The sequence below is a fragment of the Poeciliopsis prolifica genome, unplaced genomic scaffold (genome assembly GCF_027474105.1).
Source record: "Poeciliopsis prolifica strain line A6 unplaced genomic scaffold, Auburn_PproV2 SCAFFOLD001, whole genome shotgun sequence".
Classification (NCBI taxonomy): domain Eukaryota; kingdom Metazoa; phylum Chordata; class Actinopteri; order Cyprinodontiformes; family Poeciliidae; genus Poeciliopsis; species Poeciliopsis prolifica.
The window spans coordinates 20,239,286-20,257,056 of record NW_026562376.1 but is presented as its reverse complement, the minus strand read 5'-3'; the positions used below and the strand labels follow the sequence as shown (position 1 = coordinate 20,257,056).

General features: G+C 43.6%; 1 protein-coding gene across 1 annotated transcript; it reads left to right on the top strand.

Annotated features, from left to right (window-relative positions):
- The first annotated feature begins 1,846 nt into the window (after positions 1-1,846).
- nup160 (nucleoporin 160) lies at positions 1,847-16,557 on the top strand. Its single transcript, XM_055038594.1, has 34 exons — positions 1,847-1,972; positions 3,206-3,314; positions 3,395-3,605; positions 4,116-4,338; positions 4,414-4,604; positions 4,760-4,996; positions 5,081-5,178; positions 5,249-5,333; positions 5,549-5,617; positions 6,206-6,289; positions 6,677-6,847; positions 7,571-7,670; positions 7,765-7,930; positions 8,035-8,168; positions 8,260-8,414; positions 9,033-9,169; positions 9,249-9,319; positions 9,953-10,103; positions 10,181-10,250; positions 10,846-10,944; positions 11,035-11,157; positions 11,232-11,327; positions 11,404-11,498; positions 11,705-11,801; positions 12,463-12,568; positions 12,688-12,848; positions 12,950-13,010; positions 13,584-13,700; positions 13,795-13,918; positions 14,000-14,098; positions 14,321-14,462; positions 14,664-14,789; positions 14,893-14,988; positions 16,373-16,557. The coding sequence occupies exons 1-34, from the start codon at positions 1,882-1,884 to the stop codon at positions 16,469-16,471; spliced, it is 4,194 nt and encodes a 1,397-aa protein (XP_054894569.1). The 5' UTR covers positions 1,847-1,881; the 3' UTR covers positions 16,472-16,557.
- The last annotated feature ends 1,214 nt before the right edge of the window (positions 16,558-17,771 follow it).

Here is a 17,771-nt window from a genome sequence, read left to right as displayed (position 1 = left end):
ATTTTTTTTTACATCATAAAAATACAAAAATCAACAACTGAAACATGAAATTTTTTTAAGTGCAAAAGGTTGGTCAATTTTTCATTTATAATGTTTCAAAAGCAACTTTAAACAGATGGATTTTTAGTCTGGATCTAAAGAAACTCAGCATTTCAGCTGTTTCACAATTTTCTGGAAGTTTGTTCCCAATTTGTGGTGTATAGAAACTGAATGCTCCTTCTCCGTATTTGGTCCTGTTTCTGGTGACCAGACCAGAGCCAGAAGACCAGCATCATTTTAACACAGCACATTCCCACATCTTTCATCCTCTGACCTGACATCACCATCACATATCTTCACACTGCAGCATTATCACAGCAATGTGTTATGCAGGATGCCGGCCCTCGAGGACCCATTTTGGGTCCCCCTGCTTTATAGCCATAAAACAGAAACATGTTTTCTGATGGCTGGTTCAATACAAACACAAGGGTACATCAAATAAAATGTGAAGATTTCTGAATTAAAGGCTCCCATTCCATCCATTTTCCACAGGTAAGTCTGTAAATGTAACCATCAAAAGCCAAATCAAAATGCACATTTCACTTGACCCAGAAGAAGAGCTGCTGAGTAAAAAGAAAACAAAAATTTGGCAAACCGCTTCAGAGCCAAAAGGGCCGACTCTTTTCGGTGATCTGAGCCAGAAGAGTCAGAATTCCCAGGCCGTCAGTCCCACTGTAACCTGACTGATTGTAGTATATCTCCTCCACACAGACACCAAACCTTCAGGAATGAAAATGGAAACTGATCATAAAGTTTTCGATTCCCAGAAGAAACATTGGCTAAAACAAAAACAAATACGTGAAGTCATACTCTTTTCCAGGCGTGTCAAACTCATTTTCGTTTTGGGCCAAATCAAGATCATTAAGGCTCTTAAAGGGCCGGTTGTGCCAGAATGTCTTGATAAAACCTGTTCACAGACTGTTAATATGTCAATGAATTCTTAAAATTACATAATATTATTGAAGATCTTTTTTGTCCCTTCAGGAACTAATAATAAATGCGACTGTTTATTTACTCGTTGCATAAATCAAGGACTATAATCATACATCAACTAAATTCTCAAGAAACTGGAGGGATTGATTGATATAAATTGGAAGTAAACAGATAAAAACTGCATTGATATGATTGATAATATAATATTTAATCAGACTCAGTGTTTAGTCTAGTCTGTGGAGGGCAAAACAAATGTAATTAAAGAAATTACATTTTTGCAGCAACTTTAAAAAAACTGAAATATTTTGTCGTAATATACTTATAATTATGAGTATAAACGTAATGATAATTACATTTTTAATTTTTATTTTGTAATAAAAATGCATCCAATTAGATTTTAATGGAAATTGACCCTTTCCCCCAATAAAAATAATGAATATTTATTATTATTATTATTATTATTATTATTATTATTATTAGTAGTAGTAGTAGTAGTAGTAGTAGTAGTAGTAGTAGTAGTAGTAATTTTATGTTTTTTTTTTCTTATTTAAACAGTTTCACACCCACTCATTAAAATAGCTGAAAGAATATATTTTTAATACAGGAAACCTATTTTAATTTATATAGTCAAACTTCTGCACTTTGTGCCTGAGAAGATTTTTTAAAACCATATTTCATTGTTCCTGCACCAGTGACAATAATAATTCATTTTGAAACCATCAGAATAATGTGTTTATGTAAAAATAACTCCGTTTTCCATAAGGTTTGCGTGTCTGTGACGTAACGTTTCCGCAACACAGCTTAGCCAATGAGGAGGAGGGGCGTTCCCTTTTCTGGTGTCTGTGAACTGAAGCTTTTTGAAAGAGCGGCGCGCGCAGCCGTGGCCTGGCACTCAACCAGGAAGAGAAGATGGCGGCTGTTTTGGAGCGCAGTCTCGTGGAGATCTGCGGGTTCGGGCGGGAAGCGGAACGCCGGTTCCGAGAGGTCACAGTGAGTCCAGGTGAGAGTCAGGTTCTGACGGATGCAGGTGGAACGGAGTTCTGGTTCTAAATGTGCTGTAAAAGCAGTAGGACCGGCAGGTTGAAGCTAACAGCAGCTAGCAGTGCTGCTTGTGCTCATGGTCCTCACTGGTTTTAGCCGAGCGGTAATGGGCACCGGACAGCTGGGTTTAAGCAGCTCAGGCACCAGTTAATAAGCCTCGTGAATAAGTGAAGAATGAGGAATTAATTAGTTATTGACTCGTGCTGGCATTAACGCACAGACCAGTCTCCTTAAATAGTTCAGACCGTCAAATCTACTTACTGCTTTTTCCCGTTCCGATCAAACGTCTGGATCCAACCAGGACCATTCTTAGACCCACTTTGTGGGAGAGGTGATTAGAAAGTAGGCCAAAAGCGACATCCCTTTGGCGGAAGACGATACTATTACACTGAACAATCCTGGACTGCATCATTGTCACATGCCCAAACAAATACCACATGGCCAACCCCATCCAGAAACCCTGAAGGGCAACAACATGGAAATAAACATCTGCTGGACCAATTCCGATATGTTAAGAGTTTACTGACACCGGGTGTTGTTATACTGATATATTGTGAATCCATATAATTGGATCAAAGTCTCCCTTGACCCCGAAGACATAAAAATGTAAAGGTAGTTGTTGATGCAAATGGTGGCACAACCAACCATTAAGTTTGTTTGACAATTATTTTTCCAGGACCCGATTTTTTAAGATGGCTTTTGCCTTGATTAAAGAAATGAACATGTGAAAACACCTTTTTGTATTCACTCTGTTTGATGTTAGAGAAAATCAGAAGAAATGTGTATAAGTAGTCTTTTAGCACCATGATAAATGGAGATTAATGCAAAGATTAAAAACTAATTTCCAACAAGAAATGCTTAAGAAGCAAAATAATGTGATACTGATGCAATGAAAGAAAGCTGACATCTGGAGAATAAATTCCAGAAATATGGTTGATTTATGTAATTTTTAGAATTAAAGTGTAAACATACTTGAGTCATAAACACAAACATCCAGCTGTTAGTCCTGGTTCAGTGAAAGTTCTCCAGCTGAAGTTAAACTGGGATTGTTAGGAACCAAGCTCTGCAGTCTGTCCATTGATGAAAACAAAGATGGTATGTGGAGGGAACAAGCTGCACCCTGCTGAGATCCCACTCCTGATTGTCCAGTGTCCCATTTGTGTGGCTAACAGCTTACCACGCCTATCTGCAGGTGTAAGTGCTCCTCCCGGCGGGTTAAAGTTTGCAGACAGCACCGGAGCATTCCATTACAATGAGAGTGGCAAGCTGCTATCTGTCACCAGCAACCGCTTCATCCACTGGTGAGTGCGTGGCACATCATGGCTTTTCTAAAACGATGTCAGTTGGTGCTATGTTCAAGTTTTTTCTGGTGTTGCTTCAGGTGGACGTCCGGGGACACAGTGCAACTGGTGGAGGAGTCTCTGGACACCAACCTGCTGAATAATAGCGTCAGACTGAAGTTCACCTGCTGCAGCGTCCTGCCTGGTGGAGTCACCGTCCACGAGACCCTAAACAACATCATCATCCTAATCTGCACCAATCAGACTGTCCACAGGCTCGTTCTTCCTCATCCGGCGCGCATGTACCGCAGCGTGAGTTCCCATCAGGAATGTTTCCTGTTCCTCGATCTGAATGATCTGCTGAGCTTCTTCTGCAGCATTCCTGCCTGCAGCTTATTGGCAGATTCTTCTCGGTCTTCTTTTCTGCTCCAGATGAACTCTGCATTGCAAAACCAAAATCTTGCCAAGTCTTTTTGGTCTAGTTTCTTGTGCAAATATTGTAGTATTCTTGAAATAAGACAAGCACATTATAGGAGCTAGTTTTAAATCAATAACTCATTAATGTTGATGAAGTACTTGCTGTAATCTGCCAATGGAAGTTTCAATTAAACTTTAGATTTGGAAAAATGTCTTGCTCCAATAGCAGATTTAACTTACAAGTTATATATTTTTTAAATCAATATAGTTAAGTCATTTGTGTTAGAAACTAGACCAAAAATACTTTTTGGTGTAGTTTTTGTGTTTGTGTTTTTGCAGTGCGTTTCTTGCCGTGTGTTGTCGCTGATATAACACATTTCCGTGATGGACGTTGTTTTGTTCCAGGAGCTGGTTACAGAGCGCCACATGCAATCTGTCTTCACCGATGTGATGAAGTTTGACCTTCAAGACCCGGCCCACTGCGCCGTAATCCCCGGCTGGGCGGGGCACACGACGATTCCTGCCGCTGTGACGGCATGGCTCAGTTTTCCCGGAGACGCTCACTTTGCTCTGGCTTCGCTTGCAGGAGGCATCACAGTGGTGACGCTGCCACCTCACAATTCGCAGGGTGAGTCATGAGACCTCGCTGTGATTCTGTGTGCGAGGGCAGGCAGTCGAGCTGTGTCCGTGCTTGTGTCTGCAGGGAGTGTGTCGGTGGTGGAGCTGAAGAGGAGCTCCATGATGAGGAGGATCTCTGGTTGGATGCCCACCGCCATCCGGGGCGAGCAGAGTCCGGCTGACCTGGTTCTGAGTCTGGCGGTCCGGGAGGAGGAGGACGACTCGCTGATCTTCGCTCTGTGTCAGGATCACCGGCTGCGCATGTGGTCGCTCGCGGTGGGTCTGTTGTGAGGCTCTAAATGTAACTTAATCAGAACAGAACTAGGACAGAAATGATGAACTGTGATTGTTTAGGGCTGCAAGATATTTCTTGACTAAGAAATATCCAATGACGCTTCTTGAACTGAACGTGGTTCTGTCTCCCTCCCCAGGATCAGACGTGCCTCTTAGAGGCCGACATGTTGGAGTACATGCCGGCCTGTAAAGGCGTGAAGCGGCTGTCGGGTCAGGGTCACCGTCTGAGGCTCGCCTTCTCATCCAGAACCGGGCTGTGTCTGTGCGTGCACCTGGCCGTCCCGCAGAGAGGACAGTTCATCGTCCTGCAGCTTGTCGCCACGGACAACAACCGCTACAGCCTGGAACACATCTCTTCTCTGTTCAGCACGCAGGTGAGCCGCCGTAGAGCTACAGGTGCAAATACACGAGACAGCTCTGTCATAAACTGATCTAATGTGATGTTTTTTGTGCTGCAGGAAACTCTGGTGGACTTCGCCCTGACCCCGACCGACGTGTGGGCTCTGTGGGTGGACGAGTCCAACTCTGCCGTGGTCAAGTACATCAACTTCGAACAGTAAGTAGGAATATTACATGCTTTGCCGTCGCCGAGGTTCTGATTTAAACTCAGTGTCTCTGCTTTCCAGCAACACAGCGGGTCAGTGGAACCAGGTGTTTGTTCAGCCACCACCAGAAGAAGAAGTCTTAATCGGAGTAGACCTGGACCCCAGGGTAAGTCTGGACGCACACCAGCAAAAAAAATAAATAATTACACCCAGTAAACAGGGCTGTCCAGCAGCTTTTTCATTTTCAGGTCGTTCCAGAGCCTGTAGCAGTTTGTTGCTCTGGTACTGAGCTTTCTGGGTCCACAGTGGGTTCAATGTGTCTTTGAGGGCGAGACTTTCTGTGTTCATCTGCTTCATCTCTCCTCCATGCTGCTGTTTCAGGAGACCTACCTGGAGCATCTCTTCTCTCCGCTGCGCTTCACTGCGACAGCCATCGTCAGAGCCTTGCAGGTGAGTCCACCTGTCGGCCATTTTTGGCTGGAGTTTGAAGGTTTGGAGGGTTTTTAAAGTCCTTGGAAATGCTTGACTTTGAATTAGGTGTTTAAAGGGTTGAAAGTGCTTGATATTCAAACGTCACAGTTTGGTAATAAACAGCAATCTAACATTTGATTTAAAGCCTAAATTTGGAAAACATTATTTAGAGTTGAAATTATATATTTAAAGATGATAAAGAGACATATACACATTCTTTTCTCTAACTGAAGTTAATTCAGACTAAGATTTTCTTCTTTTAGCCAGAAATACCAAAATTATTCTATTTTCTAAAAAAAATGTTCTAAAATTTTTTTTAGAAATTTTTTTGTAACTTTCTCAAACCAGTTAGGCGTGTAGGGTGTGTGTAAAAGACGCCGTAATATTCTGTTAGATTTTAGATTAGCTTGTCCCTGCTGCAGAATGTACAACTGGTATTCTTTAGATAATTTGTATTGTTTTTCTTTCCAAAGTCTGGTGTAGGAAAAGTTTGAAAATGCTTGAATTTTACTGTGAGAGAAGTGTACAACAGAGTTGCGTCTTCACGGTTTTGTGTCGTCCCTACAGATCTTTCGTCGTGGCTCTGATAAGGTGTTGGATCCATCCTGGGAAAATCTGAAGAAGGAGGTGACCCAGGCTGTGGAGAGCGAGGTAACCATCTTGATATCCTGAGCAGCAGGAAATCAAGATTTCAGAAACCTGGAAAAACCAGGGCAGCAGGGGGCGCTGTGTGACATTCCAAAAGATTGAAATGACTCTTTCAGGATGTTATTTATCTCAATAAGGGATTTATTGATCCCTTAAACCCTGTTTAAATCAAAAAAGCAGGTACTTGGTAAAGATTAGTCAACCTTAAACCACCAGACGTCTTCTTCCAGGCATGTGTGTGTGTAACGTTGCTGAACTTGATGATTTTCTGAAAATGGTTCAACAAAGAGTTTCAGCCACACAAAATAATCTCTAGATGTGTTCGGTGGTTGTCTGAAAGATTAAAACTCACTTGTGCTGATTCACCTTCTACACTCTCCCTCCATCCAGCTGCAGAGCAGCGTCACAGAGTTCGAGTTTTCTCAGGAGGAGTACCGCCAGCTCCAGGTGGAGTTCTGGTCCCGGTTCTACTCCTGCTGTCTGCAGTACCAGGAGGTGGAGTCCACGCCGCTGGGTCTGACGGTCAGCCACCACACCGGGATGGCCTGCCTGCTCCGTAAGGTGGGGGCGCAGCCTCTCATGGACTAACCTGTGAAAGCAGGGAAGTGCACAGATTAGTTGCTGCCTGATTGGCTCTTAGATTTTTATCCAGAAAAATATTCCTGTAGAAAAATTAATAAAGGACAACAAGTTGATGGGAAACAGTCAGGAAGATGAAACCTTAGAGGCTTCATCTGTGTTTTTCATTCTAAATATCCCAGTAAGGACCGGTTCTGTGTCATGAACCACACTTTTTGCTCATAAAACTCAGGTGTTAAGATGTAAAGCAACTGAACTTTGTTTTTCAGTCCACTTGAAATAAAAATAAAGTTCAGATATAAATAAAGTTACATTGCTTATTGACCAAAGAAACCTCACCACAGCATTGCTAAAACACAAAATCTTACCACATATTTTTGGTCTAGTTTCTAGTACAAACATCTTAGTACGCTTGAAATAAGACAAAACTATCCTACGAGTAATTTTTCAGCAAGCTACAGGATCTTGTTTTAATTAAATTCTTAAATATTGAGGAAAAAAAGCCTATTTGTTACATAGCAATATGAAGTTAGTTTTTTATTATTTCAAGTGTACTAAGATGATTGGATCAAAAGTAGATCTTGATTTTGTGTTTATTTTGCAGTGGTGTCTCTGCTCAGCTGGTCCAATCAGATCTGTCGGTAGAAACGGCAGGTTCTGGTTAACGGGTCGCAGGTTGATCCGTTTTTCCTGTCTCTGCTTCAGGGCTTCGTCTCGTTCCTGCTGCCGTGTTTCGCCGTGGATCACCTGTACCTGTCCCTTGATCCGTACCTTGTGTCTGAGGACGACACGCCCATCAGCGACGGTAACCAGCAACCGCTGCACAGATGAATGTCTTGGCTCTGCATGTTTTATCATGAATTCCTGTGTTCACACTGCCTCTTCCTGTCCTCCCTCAGATCCTGACGCAGCCCGAGACATCCTGCAGCTCGTCCGGACTCTGCGGCTCGTCAGCGACGCCGTTTCTGCAGAGATGGCGTACGAGATGGAGAAAGCTCTGGAGTATCTCCAGACTCCTGAGAAAGCTGCCGAGCTGGTCCTGGAAAACATGGTGTGCAACGACAAGTAGGTCACCTGACGGGAAGGCCGGACTCTGAACCTGACCAGATCAGACACATTTTGTTCCAATCAGTAAAGAGCTTAACAAACTATTTCCCTTTTGCCTGTAGAGATGGCGTGATCGAAGATATCCAGAACAAACTTCAGGACATCCGGAGTCCCATAGCAGCGATGGTGGCTCTGCTAAGGGAGCTGGACATGGAGACGGACTCTGAGCTGGGCGGAGACGGGCCTGTCGCTCCAGGTAGGAGGCCTGAAACGCAGACGGGGGCGTCTGGTGGGTGTGATGAACGCCCCCGTCTGTAGTCCTGTGATCCCCGCTCTGCGTCTTTCAGGTCTGAACGTCAGGATGAGCCTGTCTCAGCTCTACGGCAGCAGCTGCGCCGTTTCCGTCATCTGTCAGGGTGTCTGCCACATGGCCATGACCCGAGCGCAGTGCTGCAGAGACCTGCTCATACTGCAGAAGCTTTACCTGCACTTCGGAGACAACGTACGTTTAAACTGAAGCGACACATGTAGTGTTGAAACCATTAATGGATTATTGAAATAATCATCGACTAACTTAGTAATAGATTAATAGTTAACTGGAGTATACAGACTCAAAAAATATGTTTTGCAGTGATTAAGCCAAAAAAGTACAAATTCTTATTTAAAAGAGGAATAGACTTATTTATTTGCATGTTATAACATATTTTTGATGTACAAGAAAGGCCTGAAGTGGTTGGAGGGAAAAAACCTGCAAAATGTGCCAATTTTTACATTTGATTAGTTGTCAGAATAATTGATAGATTAATCAATTACTAATATAATCATCAGTTAATCACATGCATGCAGCTCCAAAGTAGTTGACGTTACACTTAAAGTCGCCGACTGATAATGTCTCTCAGAAAACGTCAGAGTTTCTTCTGTTTTGAATAAAGCAACTTTAGAAGAGACATAAATGTCCAGATCCATTTGATCTCTGGTCAAAACAGAGATCCACGTTTCCAACAGCTGCTTTGTGTGATAACAGGTGATGTTACCTGTGGACCTGGCATGCTCAGGGTTCTGCCTCATCCGTTCTGCATGCTGACTGTGTATGTGTGTGTGTGTGTGTGTGTGTGTCCAGGTGTTTCTGGGTGGTGGAAACCAATTGCTGCAGCTCCAGCAGGATTTGATCCCGCGGACCTCCCACCTCCTCTCCTCCTACCACCTTCTCAAACACGTCAGTCAGAGCCTCGCCTCCTCCGTCCCCATGGACACCATGTGAGTCTGAGCAGACACTACAGCTACGCCGATGAGCAGATCCTGCGCGACTCTCCCTGACTTCCTGTTGTTGTTTCAGAGACGTGAACCTGCAGCACCTCACGGCACTGGAGCTGTCGGACACGCCGAGCATCTTGACGGGTCGATCAGGTCCGGAATCACACGCACTCACAAAGGCTGCTCCCTCTGAGGAGGCCTAATCAATAAGCAATACATCAGCTAATCGCGCGCTAAATTTATTTCCATTTGTATTATTGCTTTTCATACATTTGAAAGGCGATTTGTTTTGCAGAGACTTCAGTGTCTATTTTATTTAGTGTTTTATTTATTTTGTGTATTTTAAATGTCTTCCAGTTCCAGTGTTTGTTAGAATTGGAAGTTTATTTATTTTTGAGATGGTGCACTTGCATTATCATACCATTAGCATTACATTACTTCAAACATTTTTTCAAGACATAAATGTTGTTTGTCGCTATAACTTCAGGGCTGATTTTTTTTTGTTCAGTATAATTTGTTATGGCAACAGGTCGACCTTCTTATCCCTGAAGTTAGTGATCTGAGAGCCACAGTTTGAAAACATTGAAATAAAACAAATCTGCTCTGAACCAGCTAAATATCAAGTCTATTCATAGTTGGTATTTATTGATTGAAAGGATTAATCTGCTGTTGCATCCTGGTAAAACCATGGAGGAAGACGGTCTGGGCTCATTGGGATTGCTGAAGGTTGTATTCAGGTTGAAGTGGACTTCTCTGACTCACCTTTGATCCGAACCGTCTCTCCAGTGCTGAACCCTCAGACGGTCCTGGAGCTCTTCTACCAGACTGCAGCCAGGAGAATCATCATCTCCCAGATATTTTCCCAGCAGCACCCCGACTCTCCGCTCCTCTGGACTCACATGATCTCCACTGTGGTCCAGCTGCTGGCTCAGCTGCTGTATCCTTCATCAGAACGAAGAGCGAGTCTCACATTCCTTCTGCTCCTGAGTGTTTGTCTTAACTGGTGTGTCCCAGCTGGCCCAGTAATCCTGGCTTCCAGTTCCCAGAGTGTCTGATGGCCAACTGTCAGTTCACTCAGCTGCAGGTGAGTCGGGTTTGGTCCTGGATCAGTCTGAACAGAACAGACCCAAACGCTCTTCACATCTTCTGTTTGATGACTCAAGCTGAGTCAGGTCCTGCTGGTTCTGATGTCTGTGCAATCATACATTTTAAATTCAAGTATCTTAAAATTAAGGCAATACAATAAAATGTAAATTGGTACATTTTCTTTTGTCAGATCTATTTAATCTTTATAAATTTTATTTATTTGTTTTTTTGTGGGACTTTCACTGCAAAAACTGAACATCTTACTAAAATAATTCCTTCATATTGATGAAAAACTACTTACATTAACTTGTAACATGGGGAAAATGTCTCTTTATTATCTGCCAATGGAACAAGCACTCTTTATTAAGAAAGTATTTACTTAAAACAAGCCTCTTTACCTTACTGAAAAGTTACTAGTAAGTTTGTCTTATTTCAAGTTTTCTAAGATATTTGCACTAGAAACTCGACCAAAACTTTTGCAGTGTTTCTGTCAGGCAAAAGTTGGATGCTTTCGATTCACAGTACACATCTTCATCCTTGCCTTTGTCTCCCCTGTCCTTCCTGTCTCCCGTGTCCTTCCTGTCCCCCTGCAGGAGTACGTGCGTCTGGTTGGCCCTTGGTGTCAGGTGAACATCGGCTCGTGCCGCTTCATGCTGGCTCAGTGTCACCTGGCCAACGGAGAGGGCCAGAAGGTAGGAGGAACATTCTGCTGCCTCCATAGCCTTTCAGCCTGCTCACCTGAGATCCTGACATCACTTCCTGTCGCGTGTACGTGGCCCTAGGCTCTGCGATGTTTCCAGGAGGCGGCGACGGAGGTGGAGAGGGAGGAGTTTCTGATGAAGCTGACAGGGAGCGAGGATGAGGAGGCGGCGGCGGCCAGTCCGAGGCTGCAGTACTACAACAAGGTAAAGGCGCTCAGGTGTGCCGCTGCTGCAGGACCATCTGCATGACATCACACTCACCTGTCCTGTGTGGTCAGGTGCTGCGGCTGCTGGAGGATGTGGGTCTTCCCGAGCTGGTCATCCAGCTCGCCTCCCTGGCCATAGCAGAAGCAGACGATGACGTCCACTGTCAGGTATGTGGGCGTGGCCTGTCGCTGCAGGTGGGAAGCATGAACAGGTGAACATGCTGGCGTGTGTTTCTGCCCGCAGGCGGCGCTGTGGACGAGGATCTTCAAACATCACCTGGACCTGGGACACAACAGTGAAGCTTACGAAGCTCTGACCCAGAACCCCGACAGCAGCATGTAGGTCCCGACGCACGCACAGAACCACCAGAACCCAGGGGAGCGGATCTCTCCCAGTTTCAGATCAAGCTTTGTTTGTGTGTGATGTTCTGATGGATCCCGGCGATCTGCCCGTGTTTATGTGGTTTAGGTCTCAGCAGACCAGTCCTGATTAAAATCAGATCCAGTTTACATGGAAAACAGCTGAAATCCTGCTTGTTTTCCAGGCAGCTGGATTGTCTCCGTCAGCTGGTCGTGGTGCTCTGCGAACGCTCCCAGCTGCAGGACCTGGTCCAGTTTCCCTACATGAACCTGCATGATGAGGTACGGGCGGGCGGTATGGATTTGATCTTTTCACAATGTTTTCTGGTTCTGTGGTAACAACGATAAACGTGACGATAAGAACTTTTTACGTTTTCAGGTAACCGTATGACTGTATAGCAGATTCAGCCCAACAAACACAAGTAAAGTTCTGGAAACAAAAACATTCTTTATAACACCAGTCACATAAAAAAGTGTGATTTGTGTCACTCAACTGCACAAAGGAGTTGCATTTAATCCTATTATCAAATTAGATTTTATTGATGTCTATTGAGAAAATAGTAAAAATAACAACCCAGTCAATTCGGGCAGTTTTGGGGGATTTTAAACATCATTAACTGGAATTTATTGCAACAATGATAAATCAAAATTCTTACAATTAGAAATTGATCACAATAAACGATATGATGAGGCAAGACCTAACATTTTCAAAACGCAGAAGCTACTACACAACTTGGAGATGATCAGTTATCATTGATCATTAATGATACCCTCAGGTATGAGGAGTGATTTTTGGACTTTAGGTAGTTTCCTTCAGGATGAGCGACTGATCAAGTTGGACTCGATGGTCCACATGGATCCATTTTGTATGATCTGCGTGTTTGTCATGAAGCTGCTGCTACACCATGGTTCAGGTCTGACATTGTGGTCATTTGACCCTCAGGTGGTCGGCATCATCGAGTCTCGTGCTCGTGGTCTGGATCTGCTGACGCACAACTACTACGAGCTGCTGTACGCCTTCCACATCACCCGACACAACTACAGGAAAGGTTGGGCTCAGGCTCTTTTTGCTCTAAACTAGTCCCAGTGCTCGACTGGTCTCACTGGTCTCTTCGCACCAAAACTAAAGCCGGAACCACTGATGTGAGTCCATCTGTCTGTCTCTCAGCAGGGACAGTCATGTTTGAGTTTGGGATGCGTCTCGGCCGGGAGGTGCGGACTCGACTCGGTCTGCAGAAACAGGTGAACTGCTACCTCGCTGCACTCAACTGTCTGCGCCTCATCAGGCCCGAATACGCCTGGATCATCCAACCGGTGTCCGGGAGCACGGTACGTACACACACCCACACACACACACACACACACGCACTGTAACACTCGCAGTCAGTAACACAGCAGTGTGTGTGCATTCGACTATGTTTCCGCTGCAGTACGAGCGACCCGGAGCGTCTCCGAAGAGGAACTCGGATGGAGAGTTTCCAGCAGAGCCAGGTGAGTGGGCCTGGGAGTCTGGAGCTGATCCAGAGTCCAGGCTTCATACAGGTGCTTGAAATCCTTGAAAATGCTTGAGCGTCGATGAGTCTTTCAAGATTTGGAAAGTGCTTAATTTCTGTTTGAAGTCTTAATTTGGAAACGTTATTTAAACCAAGTAATTAAAGATAGTAGATGTTTTTTTTTTCCCCACTCTCTGAACTTAAATCAAACCAATGGTCTCTTGTTTTAACTTAGCTAAAATTAACTAAATTATTTCTATTTACTAAATAACAGAAAACTTAGCAAGAACCTTTTTAGTTTTAGTTTTTGTAACTTTATCAGTTCTGTCAGGTGTGTAAGAGACTTTTCAAAACATAAAATGTTTTATGTATATTTTTGTTTACTTTGTCCCTGCTGTGGAATAGTGCCACAAAAAATTAACAGTAAAAAAAATTTTGCATTCTTTAATGAATTTTTATTGTTTTATCTCCAAAGTGTAGCTCCAGATCAGTTTGAAAACTTGAAGATGCGTCAAAAGTACTAACATGTTACCGTGGGAGAAGTGTGCAAATCCTGAGTGTGTTTCTGCAGCTGCAGGTAGGCGACAGATAGACATCCTGGAGCTCCATGACCTGGAGAAGGAGTACTTCCTGTCCCGCGCTCGCCTCACGTTGGCTCAGCACCACCCGCCGTCGGCAGCCATCGCAGGTATGCGGCGATGATCTGAGACTAAATTGATGAAGTAATCAATTTATCCTGAACTGTTGATTGACCGACTGATGGTTGTCACTCTCTGATCCAGGCAGCGCGTCTGCACCCGAGCTGGTTCTGCTCCTGGTCCAAACTGGACTCTTCGACTCTGCTCTGTCTCTCAGTCGCATCTTCAAACTGGATCTGAGTCCCATCTTCGACGCCCTGACCTTCAAGTGGGTTCACAGGAAAACCTGCTCCCTCCGCCTGCTCCTCTCTCCGTGTCTGATTACCCGCCTTGTTGTTTACCTGTCCAGATGCATCCAGCTGCAGTCTGGGGGGGAGGAGCCTCAGAGTGAAGCTTGGAGCTGGTTGGCTGCTAACCAGCTCTCTGTCGTTAACACTAAGGAGTCCAGGTGTGTTGTCGCTAATGATCTAGGACTGGATGATATGACTGAAAAACATGTCACCACATGTGTTTCAGACATATCATGTCTTTTGATATTGGTCACAAGTCTGTCGTAGCATATATTATTGATTTGTTGCCCAGCTCTGTGATAATCAGGCTGATCAATCAATTGATCAATGAGCAGCAGAACTGCAGACTCTTATCTGTAACCACTGAGACTCTTCCTCAGTGCCACAGACGAGGCCTGGCGGCTGCTGGCCTCCTACCTGGACAGGTATCCCTCCACCAACGGGCATCATCACCGCCACGTCATCCACAAGTTGCTGTCGCACGGTGTGCCGCTGCCTGATTGGCTACTACAGTCCTACAAGGTGAGGGGGGGGCGGAGTTACACTTGGCAACAGCTGAGCTGTTATTTGACCTCAACAATTTTCGGTTCATCGGTTTATTGATTCTTGAGATGTTCTGAATGAACAGTGCGACATGACAGCCCAATTGAAACGTGTGCATATTTACCTGTTCTTTAATTTGTGTATTTGTTAATCTGTGCATAACCTGTTTATACTTTTTAGTGTGTGGATGCTCCCTCATTGCTGCGTCTCCTGCTGAACTTTGACCTCTTGGAATCAGCTGCGGAGCTCGTGCTGGAGTACGTGGACGCCGTCCTCGGCCGTGGACATCAGTACTTTGGGATTGAGGTACGGGTTCTCTCAGCCCTGGCTGTCAGGGTTCTGGTAGAGTAATTTAATGTTTCTTATTGTTCCTGTTTTTTGTTTGTGTTTTTTTTTTTTTTTCCTCCAGAGGCCGCTGTCAGCCACGTCTCCGCCCGCCTGGCTACCGTACACCGCCATCGATCAGCTTCTGCACGCCTTGAGCGAGACACAAACGCACAGCAACGTGAGTCACTTCCTGTTTGTGTAACACTCACGACGTGTTAACAGTTAAAACAACAATAATAGGACCAGTGCTAGGTTCGGCTGCTGGAGTGGAAATTGAGCAAATATATAAATGACCACAGACAAGGGAAAGTAAGTTTAACTGCCGGCTTATTATTAGTTGGAAAAGAAAAAAAAAAGAACAATAGACAATATAAATACAGACAATTGACAAACAATGACATAAAATCAATTCAAAATAATTTCCTGTTCTTCCAGAATAATCCCTGTTGGAACTTTTAAACCTAATGTTTGGTTTTAAAGGATGTTGTTTATTTAACCTAAATTATAGTTCTAATTTAGTTTGAACTAAAGAGGTTAATCTAATTAATTTTATTCTTTTAAAATCTATTTTAGGTGTTTAGTTCATTTTAAGAGATTATGATATATAAATATAGTTTTAATCTCCTATTTTAACTAATTCTGGTTTCTAATTTTACCCAACAAAAAAATGTACAATCCACACCAATAATGTGCGTGAATACAATTCAAAAGGAAAAAATAAAACACAATAATAATAATCCAGTAAATTACTGAACAACTTGTGCTTCAATCAGTCTTTCCTTGTGGTGATTTTGAAGGGTTGATCCTGGTTCTCTAGATCCGCTTTTCTGGGTTCCTGGGTCAACGGCTCGCCATCGTAGTCCAATTCGGCAATTTTGCTCGGAATTCCCGGTCCGGCTTCAGTAGGACTTCATAAAAAGGCCAAGTCCAACAGACAACTCTCTTAAATTAAAACTCCTCCTCCAAAAATGAGGAAAAAGTTTCCAGCTTTTTGTAGCCTTGCTAATCGGCGGTTCGCTTTGATCTCCCTTAGCTTGGCACGACTCTTCACTCCTTCGCTCTCTCTCTCTCTCGGTCTGTCTCTCTCTCGGTCTGTCTCTCTCTCTCTCTCGGTCTGTCTCTCTCTCTCTCTCGGTCTGTCTCTCTCTCTCTCGGTCTGTCTCGCTCCCTTCCCCTAGCGCAGGGATGGGGCTAGTCACCTTGACTACACAGCCATGTGACCCTTCAGAATAAGATACTTTTTTCTCACACTTGACCGTTCAAACTGCTGACAAAATAAATAAACTTCACAGTTTCAAATCAAACAAAATAAAATACATGAATATAAATCACACTGTCTGTAACTTTTATTTTATTCTTTTATTATTATTTATTTGAAACTATTTTGCCCTGTTTATTCTTTCCTATTTACGCATTTTATAATTATTTATTATGAAATAGTAATTAGTTAATTCGAATGAAGGCTATTTTAACCTGGGTTACATTTGCATCCCAGCTTTTTGTTCACCCACTTTCCTGCTCGAGTTTAACTCAGGAAATATTCTTCTTTTTTTCCCCCCCAGCTTCACGTCAAAGTTCGAGACAAACTGGACGAGTATCACAACGTGGTGCAGCAGACGACCGAACACCGACTCGCCTCTCAGAGACGGGTGGCAGCATGAGACGAGCTGCTGGCACCCGGATCATTTACCAGTTTTCTATTTGTTTTTTATGTGTAAATCTTCTAATTAAAGTCTTTTCTAATGTTTCCTTGACTGTTGTCACTCTGACATAAATGTTTAGATCTTGAAGATAAATGGGAAGATGGATAAAGACTCTGGTTTCATCATTTTACCCAACACTAGAAGCAGAACGCCTCCCTCTTATAGCCGAGTGGATCTCTGGAGCTGTGGTTCTCCCCGACCTTCCCAGCTTGGCTGACTGTAAAAATCAGAGCAAAACAAAGTTTGTTCATGGACGTGTCTTTGTGCTTGGCTGCTGAGTCAAGAGGGGGAGGAGACATTGTGGCACAAAGGCATTAGATACAAGGCTTTGCATGTTTGAGAGTAACAATTGTTTTAAAAATTTTAAGATGGCCTTTGTCTAAAATATCAGATGTAAAATGTTCATCGTCACTACACAACATTTATAGACTCAGAAAATAGGAGAAAATATATTCCAGAAGTTAGAAATGGAGATAAAGACAGCAGTTGTGTAACATCTAAGTTTTCCTGAGAAAATTCACTCTGAGCCTCACAAAGACGAATTCAAACAAGTGTGTAATCCATTAGAAATTTTATTGGGGGGGACGAAACGCTGTTGTCAATCAGATTCTGTCAATGTGCGTCTGTATTTGAGGAATGTGATTCCAGAAAAACAGGATGTGTTTTCCACAGACCCTCAGACAGAGCAAGAATTGTTCAACTGAAAAGATTTTTCTGTGGAATCGGAGCGCTGCTGTGAGACTCAGTGGGCCTCAGTTTTTGAAAGCAGCCCACATTCCTTTGGATCATTTCCTGCCCAATTTTTGTCTCCTTTTGTTCCTGAGTCTTTAATGGCCAAAAGCACAATTCCACCAACAACTGAAATAAACATTTTTCTCATCAAATTTGAATCTGGAAAAACCTCTTGGTCAGAGAACATGATTAGTTCCCTCCTCAGCATGTCTGATCTGCAGAGGCCTAACAAGCCATCATTTGATCCAGGTGTTGAACCAGAGAGAATGGAAAACATGCAGGTACCGACCCTTAAACACTGACTTTGAACACATCGTAAAGAAACTTGAACTATTTCTAACTTTGAAATACAAAAAAGTCTTTCAATATCTTGCCCAATCACTGATGATGATCCAGGACAGCTACAGGAACAGGGAGTTAAAATTCCCACATCTGGCTTTGATGAACATTTGGATGTCAAAGCTGCTGCAGAGCTTCGCCAGCTGGTCTCTGATCATTCTGCTCAAACAATAACGCGACGAGGAGG